Source organism: Nannobrachium achirus, assembly GCF_963921795.1.
Source record: "Nannobrachium achirus genome assembly, chromosome: 9".
Classification (NCBI taxonomy): domain Eukaryota; kingdom Metazoa; phylum Chordata; class Actinopteri; order Myctophiformes; family Myctophidae; genus Nannobrachium; species Nannobrachium achirus.
The window spans coordinates 52,891,787-52,903,961 of NC_137818.1; the positions used below are offsets into that span (position 1 = coordinate 52,891,787).

The 12,175-nt window shown below is 43.1% G+C and overlaps 1 protein-coding gene across 2 annotated transcripts in view; it reads left to right on the forward strand.

Moving 5' to 3' along the window:
• The window catches only part of LOC308291917 (putative helicase mov-10-B.1), a 39,698-nt gene that overhangs the window by 10,558 nt on the left and 16,965 nt on the right, over positions 1 to 12,175 (forward strand). The window contains exons 8-12 of one of the 2 annotated variants that reach the window (XM_080734063.1): positions 917 to 1,106; positions 5,272 to 5,414; positions 6,233 to 6,415; positions 9,367 to 9,479; positions 11,206 to 11,405. In XM_080734063.1, the coding sequence (XP_080590189.1) occupies positions 917 to 1,106; positions 5,272 to 5,414; positions 6,233 to 6,415; positions 9,367 to 9,479; positions 11,206 to 11,405 (829 nt within the window). The remainder of the gene's footprint in view (positions 1 to 916; positions 1,107 to 5,271; positions 5,415 to 6,232; positions 6,416 to 9,366; positions 9,480 to 11,205; positions 11,406 to 12,175) is intronic. The other variant, XM_080734064.1, reaches the window with a different exon arrangement.

A 12,175-nucleotide genomic window follows, 5' to 3' on the forward strand; every position in this document is an offset into this window, starting at 1 on the left:
AACAAAGCTTTTGGTTAGCTTTTAAAACCCTGCCCTTTTTAACTTGTTTTAACTTGTTTTGACTGCTTTTTGCAATTGCCTTATCCTATGTTTTTATTTATCTGTACTGTAGCACTTTGAGGTTTGTTGTCAAATGTAAAGTGCATTACAAATATTATTATTGCGCATAGGAGTAAGCGACCTGTTATTGAGCTGAATTATTGTTATATAGTCCTGGAAATTGGGTTAAATATTCTGGAAAAGTTTTGGAAAAGTTTTGGAAATTAATTGGTAAAAATGTGTGGGAACCCTGAAAGTCGTTGTAAACCACTTAAGCACTGTTTTATATTTACGAGGGTGTCACACAAAACAGGCGATCCACAAGCTCACCTTGTACCGCAATGCTGCGCCGTGTGACCTTATAGATCTGTATATCGTCACTGTCTGTCGGGCAGAAACCTTGTATCTCAAAGTTTTACATTTGTACGTCCCCCCCCCCCCCCCCCCGTAAAGTAAAGCCATGCTTCATCATAAAAGACTGCCGCACAAAACTAGTGAAAATCACAGATCTACAAGCCCACAATGACTCGCGGTGCGAGGCGTCGTGTGCTTGTAGATCGGCTATTTTCACTACTTTCAAGGAGTAGTTCACCCCAAAATGATATTTTTTCTATTGATTACTCACGCCATGGAGACTTGGAGTTCAATAATATTTTTAGATCTTTGTCGCATTCCTAAGACAATAATTTGATTACAATAAATGTATCCCCATTGATTCCGGAAGGGGACCCAAATGCATTTGGTTCCCCCTCCGGGGAATACAAATGTAGGAATACAAAAAAATATTATCTAGAATTTTTTTTTCGGGGGGTTGTTTTTCTTTTTTTAATAATTAAAAAAAAAGTAAGGACTTTAATCTTTGCCATGCCCACCGTAGCGACCCCAGGGTGGAAGTGCTCCAGAGGGCAGTGGGCCAGGAGAACTACCGTCAGAAGTTCCAGCTGATGTTGTACCTGGAGGAGATCCAGATGATGGTGGACATCAGGAAGTACAACATCCCCAACAACGAGCAGCAGCACGCCTCCATGGTCCGGGACCGAGGGAACACGAACCTCCTCGTCCTGGAGGTAGGACATTTTACACGACCATTAATAATTGTCACTCAAATAATTTGCGTGATTTTGTGTTTTTGTCGTTGACAGTTACATTTCTGTTTGGCTCTCTGTAGGTTTTGAAGTTTGCACATGTTAGATATGACATATAACCTACACCAGGAAAGAAGCATTTCTTCGACTCAGACCTTATCGCCAGGGTTGGCTTATAGCAGCTGTCGGTAGGACCATATATGGATTCTGTTAGTGTGGATCTCCTAACAGGGCATCATCTGGGATTAAACCCTCTCTCGACCCCCTGATTTTAAGTAATTTTAGGCCTATCTCAAAACTGCCTTTTTTAGCAAAGATTTTAGAAAAGATTGTGTCCAATCAGCTGATATCTTTTATGAATTTTAACAGCATTTTTGAGAACTTCCAATCCGGTTTCCGCGCATTCCACAGCACAGAAACAACCCTTTTAAAAGTTACCAACGACCTTTTACTTGCAGCTGATGTTGGTGACTGCTCTATTTTAATACTTTTAGATCTCAGCTCAGCTTTTGACACCATAGAACACTCTATTTTAATTGACCGCTTGGAAAAATGGGTGGGTGTCAGGGGCACAGCATTAAATTGGCTGCGCTCCTACCTTACTGACAGGAGCTTCTCAGTAGTGATTGGGGAGGCGTCATCTTCTCAGGTCCCTCTGTCCTGTGGTGTCCCCCAGGGATCAATTCTGGGCCCACTCCTCTTCTCAATATACATGCTCCCACTCGGCCATATTATCAGAAACCACAACATCAATTTCCACTGTTATGCAGACGACTCCCAATTATACATACCACTTAAACACAACAACGCAGGCAATATATCCAGGATCCTTGCCTGCCTTTCAGATATAAAGTGCTGGATGTCCCAAAACTTCCTCCAACTCAACGAGTCAAAATCTGAGATCCTCCTATTCGGCCCACCAGATTCCACCTCTCTCATTAAGACACAGCTGGGCAGCTTATCAAATAATGTCAAAAACACAGCCCGCAACCTGGGGGTGTGGTTCGATTCCGAACTGTCCTTCGATGGCCAAGTGACCAAAGTAGTTCAGTCCTGCTTCTTCCAGTTGAGAAACATCTCCAGAATTAAGCCATTCCTCACCTTCACAGACCTTGAAAAAGTAATCAATGCATTCATCACTTCACGTCTAGACTATTGTAACTCCCTGTATTCCGGACTCCCCAAAAAGACCATCTCTCGCCTCCAACTAATACAAAATTCAGCAGCTAGACTACTCACCAACACCAGGAGGCGTGACCACATCACACCAGTCCTGGCCTCCCTGCATTGGCTGCCAGTGAGTTTTAGAATTGATTTTAAAATTTTACTTACAACTTTTAAAGCCCTGCGAGGTTTGGCCCCCAGTTACATTTTAGACATGCTGAATCCATATGAGCCTGTGCGTCCTCTTAGGTCGTCAGATAGGGGTCTCCTGACCCCATACACTGCTAACCTCGTCACCAGGGGTGATCGGGCCTTCACAGCCCAGGCACCTCGCCTCTGGAATGCCCTACCCCAGGAACTGAGGGATGCAAACTCTATAGCATCTTTTAAAACACTTCTGAAAACCTACCTCTACACCAAGGCCTTCCCTTAGACTACTTGTTTACTGTTTTTATTGTTATTTTTATTATTCTTTTGTTGTAATGATTTTATTGCTGCTTATTTGATGCACTGTATTTTTGCTACTGTAAAGCACTTTGTAACGTTGTTTTAAAAAAGCGCTTTATAAATAAAGTTTATTATTATTATTATTATTACAATCCCTTTTATGCCCATATATGGAGATCCCTAACAGAATCCCTTTCATGCCCATTTATGGAGATCCCTAACAGAATCCCTTTTATGCCCATATATGGAGATCCCTAACAGCATCCCTTTTATGCCCATATATGGAGATCACTAACAGCTAACAGAATCCCTTTTATGCCCATATATGGAGATCCCTAACAGAATCCCTTTTATGCCCATATATGGAGATCCCTAACAGAATCCCTTTTATGCCCATATATGGAGATCCCTAACAGAATCCCTTTTATGCCCATATATGGAGATCCCTAACAGAATCCCTTGTATGCCCATATATGGAGATCCCTAACAGAATCCCTTTTATGCCCATATATGGAGATCCCTAACAGAATCCCTTTTATGCCCATATATTATGGAGAAATCCCTGCTCTGAGTATCTGACATCAGTGTGATGTCACCTGTTAATGCCCATATATGGAGATCCCTGCTCTGCGTATCTGGTTGCTATGGTAAACAGTTGGTTGCTAGGGTAAAAAAACATGGTTGCTATGGTAAACAGTTGGTTGCTAGGGTAAACAGTTGGTTGCTAGGGTAAAACCATGGTTGCTAAGGTGGTTGCTAACGTACACTAACAGACCAGCAACAACAGACTGTTGCCACAGCAACGTACACAAAGGTTTGTGTACACATGTGGTGTGATGTCATACTGATGCGGAGATATGAGCAGGGCAAAGGTGTGACGTGTGACGTGTGACGGACGGACGTACGGACGGACGGCCGGTGGAGGTTTTCATAGTAAACTGCTCCCTGACGGTCGCAATAAATATACAAAGAAATTACTGACATATTAGACAAAAAAAAAACATTGATAGTAGGGTTGCAATGGTACTCTGTGTTACCGGTGAGCGAGCACAACACAGCTGAGTACTTAACTTGCACACCGATAACACCGTTAAATAAAAAGAAAACTCATCCGCTGGTCTGCTCTGCCCCGAGGAGCGGAGTAGAGATGTGACGTTCGCCAAGGATTCCGCTCTTTTGAACAGCTCTTTTAAATGAACGATGGGATTCGGTTCTCAATCGCGGGAGGCCGGGAGCTGTTCCTTGTGTGGGAGTGTCGAGAACAGATCCAGAATCAACGGATCATCCACGGGGCGAGGCACAGCCCATCAGACTGCATGATGTCTCGTCCCCACTCACAGGGCACGTTCCAGGAGACTAGTTGTGGCTTTATAATGTCACAGTGTGCAGTAGGCAGAAAAACAACGATTAGCCAAACAAGACAACGCGGGGCTGTTGTAACACTAACAGTGTTGTTGCTTTTTTACAAAGCTGAATTTTTAATATGGTCAGTTGTTGTAGCTTGAGGTAGCATTGGCTGCTACTTAGTGCTCACAAGACGACAAGACACGCAATGGTGGTTGAAACGGTGTTACCGATAACCGCAGTGTTGACACAGACTATATTTTCGGTGTTAAAAATCTCATACTGTTGCAACCCTAATTGATAGTGGAAATAGCCGATCTACAAGCTCACACAACATTTTTCAACATGGAAACAGTTCTTACTAAATAATTGTGATTAGACGATTATGTAATAATTGTGACAGTTATATCTGGAGGTTGTACACATTACACACATTTTCTTTTTTTTTTTCATCAAAGGGCTTTATTGGCATGAGAAAACATACTTTAACAATGCCAAAGCAAAAGTGGAACAATACAATGAAAACAAAAATAATGTACAGTATGTACAATTGAAGGGAATAGAAATGATGTGTTCTTAAAGCTGTTGCGTTGCAACTGAGGCAAATCTAACTTATCAAAAACGTAAGAATTGTGCATTTGCTGTCAGGAATAGTTGGCCATATATATATATATATATATATATATATATATATATATATATATATATATATATATATATACAGATAGGAAAGGTTGTGCACAAATAGCAGTTTAAGTCAGGTAATTGCTCCCTTTGTATGTACAGTGTTTATACAGTTTACAGTTTTTTCAAAGGTGTTTAAAAATAATTGCTCCGTTTGTATGTATGACAAGCACGCACACACACAAACACACACACACACACACACACACACACACACACACACTAGGGATGGGACGATATGAAAATGTCATGTGACGATTATTGTGACCAAAGAAATTCCGATTTACGATATCATCGCGATAATAAAAATATCTCCAACATCCATTATGCTGGGGCAGAGCAAAGAAATTGCAGATCTACGTTGTGAGCTTGTAGATCAGCTATTCTTTTTGACAAGTACGTTATTTCGAGGTCTGTTTTACCAGTTTCAATGATACCGGATATGCAGCTCGGCACATAAAAGGTGAACACTCACACACACACACTCATTGTTGCTCTGTGTCTGCAGGTTCCGGGGGTGTGTGAGAACCGTCCCTCTGTGCTGCGTGGAGATGAGCTGCTGGTTTCCCTGAAAGGGGAGAAAGGCTTTAAATACCGTGGCTTCGTCCACAGTGTGGAGCTAGACCAAATCAAGCTGGGCTTCGACAAAAAGTAAGCCATGTATTACTTACAGGTAGCCTGATGTACCAAAGACTTTTACTCGTGTGTACTGGTATGCAAGATGTAACAATACAAATCTTAAATAGGGAAGGGACGATATGAAAATTTCATATCACGATCACGATTATTGTGACAAAAGAAACCACGATTTACAATATTGTCTTGGGGTGGAACATTTGCCAAAAAATAGAAGATCTACAAGCTCACAACGCATCGCGTTGTGAGCTTGTAGATCGGATATTTTTTGGCAACGAGATTTGGTAGAGAGTGAAAAAAATACTGTATCAAGTACGTACTGTATATTATAAGTACCTTTTACCAATTATAGAGGGTTTAAATGGTATTGGATGTGCAGCTCTGCAAATAAAAGGTGAATTGATCCCATTGCATGACGGAGGATAGTTTCACGATAAATTAAATCTCCACGATACGATTATCATGAGTGTTTTCTTATCACAATAAACGATAATATCACTTATCGTCCCGTCCCTTGTGTTAAATTAGTATGAATCGGTGTACCTGCAACTATGTGGACCTAATGATATGTTACCACTCTTCGTCTCTCGCACCCTATGTTAAACCTCATGTAGAAACTGCTTCTGCTGCTATGTAGATATCTAGAATGTTTTGTTCTCTTTGACATGCATCTTTAATGTTACAATGTTTCTCTCTCCCTGTCCCCCATCCTTACTAAAAGGGAGAAACGATGAATTTCACCCACTTCACTTCACACCTGTAAACCAGGGATGTGACAATAGAGTAGATCTGTAGTAGCTCATCCAGTGTGTTGTGAATTGGTGCCGCTGCAGGTTGCTGGATGTCTTCGTGGAAGACATGAAGTTCAGCGTGGAGTTCATCCCCAGCCGCCTGATCATGCGTCTCTATCACCGAGCGGTAGAGCTGATGGCTAAGCACAGACTGGGGAAGGTGCTGTTCCCTACCAACGCTCCCACCTCCCACCAGCAGGAGGAGCTACAGCTACCCAGACTGAGGTCAGTCATTGCGACCGTAGGTCGCATTTACTACCAAAACCTCCACCGGCTGTCCGTCTGTGAGTGAGTGAGTGAGTCAGTCAGTCACACTTTTGCCCTGCTCATATCTCCACAACCGTTGCACCCATCCATGCCACATTTTGCACACACACTCCTTACCTGGCAAACTACAACCTCCAAGGACCCCCGGAGCTCCAGGGAGGTGTAAAAAATGACCAAATGTGCAAAAATGACCAAATGACCACCCCAACGGGGCTGCTCACGGGGAATTCCTGGGGACCACCCACTCCTGGTGCTCCAGAACGGATGCAAAAGTGGTGGCGCCCCCAGTGGAGGACCCCCTCCACTGCAGCTCACATAGAATGCCGTAACTCGGGCTAGGAGCGTCCGGGAGAGCCGGGGCCGGTACCTATTCGTCCGCCAAGGCAACGCGGAGACCCCACCCCTCATTTCTCACATGCCCCTCTTCTAGTGCCACCTTCAGGCCGATTTTTAAAACACATTTTTGGACACTGCTCCTACAGTTTTTGCCCTAAAATCACGCAAATCGCTACACAGTATGTCTACACTCATCCCATCAACATGAATCTGTCCCATATAGCGCCACCTTCAGGCCGATTTTTAAAAACACATTTTTTGACACTGCTCCTACAGATTTTGCCCTAAAATCACGAAAATCACTACACAGCATGTCTACACTCATCTCATCAACATGGATCAGGAAGATTTTGGAAAAACAAATTTTTGCCCTATTTGTGGAGATAAGCGACCTACGGTCGCTTATCTCCCGATTAGGGAGTCTTACTGGTGATCTAGCCACGGTCATCCGCTCGTTTCTGTCTACTTTCATTGACTGTTACTACAGTATGTAACTTTAGTGGTCAGGTTCTGATTATAATAAAATCAGTCTTAGCTTGGTTTATCACTGCAAAAGTGTTCTTGCCAACAATAGTCAGAGAGGCTTACATCCAGTTAATTTCCACAAACTCCTCCAGGTCCTACACGTCTGGTATCCATTGCAGAAAAGAACACAGGATAAATCGTCACAAGCTAGTCACCATTGACCTTGTATATTGACCAAATATTAGCATTCCATGAAATTAGGACAAGCATCCTATACTTGGTAGACATGGTATATAGTTGAAATCAAATATATCAGTAAACGATACATACTAACACCAGTAAGACTCCCTAATCGGGAGATAAGCGACCGTAGGTGGACGAATAGGTACCGGCCCCGGCTCTCCCGGACGCTCCTAGGCCGAGTTAGGGCATTTTATGTGAGCTGCAGTGGAGGGGGTCCTCCACTGGGGGCGTCACCACTTTTGCATCCGTTCTGGAGCACGAGGAGTGGGTGGTCCCCGGGAATTCCCCGTGAGCTGCCCCGTTGGGGTGGTAATTTTTTCACATTTGGTCATTTTTTACACTTGGGGGTCCCCCAGGGAGCTGGGGGTCCCTGGGGCTCGGGGGGTCCTTGGAGGTTGTAGTTTGGCAGGCAAGGAGTGTGTGTGCAAAATGTGGCATGGATCGGGTCAACGGTTGCGGAGATATGAGCAGGGAAAAAGTGTGACGTGTGACATGTGACCACATTTGGTCATTTTTTACATCTGGGGGTCCCCCAGGGACCTGGGGGTCCCTGGGGCTCCGGGGGTCCTTGGAGGTTGTAGTTTGGCAGTCAAGGAGTGTGTGTGCAAAATTTGGCATGGATGGGGGCAACGGTTGTGGAGATATGAGCAGGGCAAAAGTGTGACGGACTGACTCACTCACTCACTCACCCACGGACAGCCTGTGGAGGTTTTGGTAGTAAATGCGACCTACGGTCGCAATAAACACTTTTAGTGCCAGTAATATAATTCACTCTTTGTCAAGTCCCACCTCATGTCGTTCTGTTACTAGGTGGGACAACAAAGCCAGGGAAGAATATTTTTATAATAGAAGAGAATGGGAAAAAAGTCCCACCCCATGTCGTTTTCATAGCCTCATTATTTCTATTTAAAGTACCAAAAGAAAAACATCTACGTGATATTAATAAAAAAGGAACATAAAAGTACAGTAGTTACATTGCAAAACAGAGTCCCCCCCCCCCCGAAAATACATGTTTTAATCTCCTTAAAGCCTGAAACAGGCAGAGGACAGAGAAGAGAGAGAGCGCAGTGCATCTTGGGTGACTCACAATGACCAGGAAGATGTGGAACTATAATCTCGCCCTCAACATAAAATGTATTTTAATTGTAATTCTGCCCATTTAAAATATATGTACCAATCGAATATCTTAGTTACATCGATATCGTTCATGTGAACTAGTTATGAAGCTTATTCATTATACTCATCGAAATCGCCATGACTGCACCGCGCCGTACCGCATCAAAAGCTCAAAAATACGATATCAGTGGACCTAGTATAAGTCCAGTAAAAATAAAGCTGAGGTTGGAAAAAATTGTGTTATTTAGTTTTTCAACTGATTCTGACAGGAAATTAGGTCTACTAACCAGGATAAAAAATCTACCATAATCTGCTCACTGCAAATACCCACAGTGGCCAAATCAAGTTGGGCTCCCATCGACTTTCTATACAAGAGGAAAATACCCAGAAAAAAATCTGCTTTAAGTAGGATGTGAGGGGTCTAACTAGGGGTTTGTCATGATGCTGAATCCATTGCAAGCATTTGTTTTGCACAAAAAACATTCAGAAAACTCCCACAAAACTGATGAAAAGTGATGACTCATCACTTTTCATCACTAAACCATCATTTTCTGGGGCCATTTTTAGCCCAAGGAATGTTTTTTGTGCAACCTGAGTGGATTTTTTTTCCTAGAATTACTAGACTAGTGCTCTGGTTGACTCCTGTCAACTAAGTATATAGGGTTTAAGTGTTGTTGTTGTTTTTTAAAGCCAACATCGTTGAACACTCAGTTATACAGCACCATATGGTTGTACCTTTCTCTCTGCAGACTGTTTGACAAACAGCTGGAGAAGAACCCAGAGCAGCACACAGCTGTACAACACATCGTCGCTGGATCTTCTAAACCAGCTCCTTACCTGCTGTTTGGACCACCTGGCACAGGTACTATATACTTTACTGTAGGCCTACTGGAGCAAGTGTGTGCTTGATTGTGTGGTATAAGGAAGCCATTTAGCATTCGAGGGTCTTGGGTTGTTAGCTGATTTACCACTGTTTCAGGGTTGCCAAACAACAACCCACGACCCTCGAATGGTAAATTGCTTTTCTACCACTTCTACCATATAAATGAAAGAAAACACAGTTGTAACTTGCAAGGTTATAACAGTGGGCGGGGTCCATGAGCCAACTCAAGGTTGTTGACTGATTTACCACTGTTTTAAGCCAATCAGAATCCAGTATCTGAACATGTGACCACAAAAAGTGGTAGAATTGGTATTTAAAGGTGCTGTAAGTGATATGTTTATTTTAGTTCAAGACAAAACGTTGATTTGTTAATTTAAAGCTCTATCTTCTGATAGCAATGATTGCTATAGACTAGAGTGTTTGTTCTGTAAAAGGGGTTATAGTCATGTTTCAGTGCTAGCTAGCCACTTGTGCTAGGCCTAGGCTCCTACAGGAAGACATTGGAGTGTCAGCACAGCTTTTGTTAGCAGTTTCTGCTGACCTTGCCGCGATGGTTGATGTTTCTTAATCAACTATCCTCATAAATATGTCATAGTGTTCATTCTAGATTATTACCAATGTATAACTGGGACGTGTAGTCTGCTGGAAGCTGAGACCTTAACTCATCATGGCATTAGATACAGTAACATACAAACATGCTCTAGATCAGGGGTCTTCAACATTTTCAGGCCAAGGACCCCTTTGTTGAGAGAGAGAGATGAAGCAAGCAGGGACCCCCCCACAACCTTTTCATAGATTCCATATAGTTTCATCGTTTGACAGCACAATCATCAGTGTATTTTGGATTCATGTAAATGTGTGTTCTCAGATATTTAACCACTTGAATCATCAATACATAATAAACTTGACCTTTACTTAGTGTGCTCTTTTTCACCTCTACACCAAACCTGTTTGCCAAAAATAGCCGATCTACAAGCTCGTACGAGCTTGTAGATCTGCTATTTTTGGCTAAAGTTCTCCGAATATTGGCGCTAGGGTTCAAATGCATAATATAAAAAAGGTTGGGACTTAATTGCATGATACGAGAGACTAACCTTGAAGTGTCTCGTCTTGTGTCCTTCACGCAACTGTTGGTTTACCAGGCTAGGGGAGACCCCTGTTACTGAACAAACACACACTGTATATAGCAATAATTTCTATCAGAATATAGACTGGAGCTATTACAACTGTATTCGATACAATACCACTTGCACCCCCTTTAAATCGGTGTAATATTTATTGAAACAAACGAAACACTAACGGCAGTAATATTGAAGAGGAGTGACATAAGCCCCTTTTCCACTGCAATTCAGGAACCTGAACCTGGTTATGTTTCCATTGCGTACGGCCCGGTTCCAGACGAGGTTCCTGGAACCTTTTTTAGGTCCTGCTCCTGTAGTAGAACTAAACTTTAGTTCTGGGAACCTATGGGCGGGGCCAGCAGCGCTGCTGCTCTTTTTTTTGGGACCTTCCCTGTTAGTTTTGGTTATATGGAAACATAAGCAGAACTTGGTCCTGGAACTTCACAGGTTCTTGAAAGTTCTTGGTTCTGGAAAGTTATGGTTCGAGTTCTGGGTTGGCCCTCATTACGTATGTGTGTGTGTGTGTGTGTGTGTGTGTGTGTGTGTGTGTGTGTGCGTGTGCGCTGTGCGTGCGCGCTGGTCAGGTAAAACGGTGACCGTGGTGGAGGCCATCAAGCAGATCCAGAAGACCCAGGGCTCCTCCTGTCACATCCTGGCCTGCGCTCCGTGCAACAGCGCCACCGACCTCCTCTGTAGGAAGATAGTGCAGCACGTGGACAAACACCAGGTGTACCGCATGTACGCCCGCTGCTGGGACCCCAACGCTGTTCCTGACTGTCTGCTGGTCAGTCCCTCCTAAACCCTTCAACACAGTGGTCTTCAAACGTTTTCAGGCCAGGGACTCCTTAGCTGAGAGAGATGACGCAAAGACCCCCACAACCTGTTCATAGATTCCAAAGGTTTTCATCTTTTGACGGCAAAATCATCGGTGTGCTGTATGTTGGATTCATGTCAATTTGTGTTATCAGATATTTAATCCCTTGAACCATCAATACTTATAAAACCTGACCTTTCACTCTGTACTTAGTCCGCTCTGTTTCCCCTCTACACCAAAGCTTTTTGCCAAAAATAGCTGATGTACAAGCTCACAACGCCTCGCAGTGAGCGTTGTGAGCTTGTAGATCAGCTATTTTTGGCTAAAGTTCTCTGAATATGGACACAAGGGTTCAAGTGGTTAATACAAAAAAGGAGGAAAAAAGGTTTCTATCACACAAAGATTTGGAGGACCCCCTGTAGTAACTCTGAGGACCCCCCCTGTTGAAGACCCCTGCTTGAACGCATTTACTGCCAGCCAGTAGCGTAGCCAGGAATGAGATGTAGGGGAAGCAGAATACCAGCTGAAATGCCCCGTTTCTAGATCAGCTGGTTTCTTTGCTGTCAACATAGTAACAACATAGCAACACAAATAATATAACAAATGAATATACAGTATAAAAAGAAAAATATATTTATAAAAGAAAAGGTGTGGGTGCAAGTGTTATGATGTGTGAGTGGGAAACTATGTGGATTTGTATTTCATCAAGTGGGTTCTAAGCTTATATTTAAATTGAATAA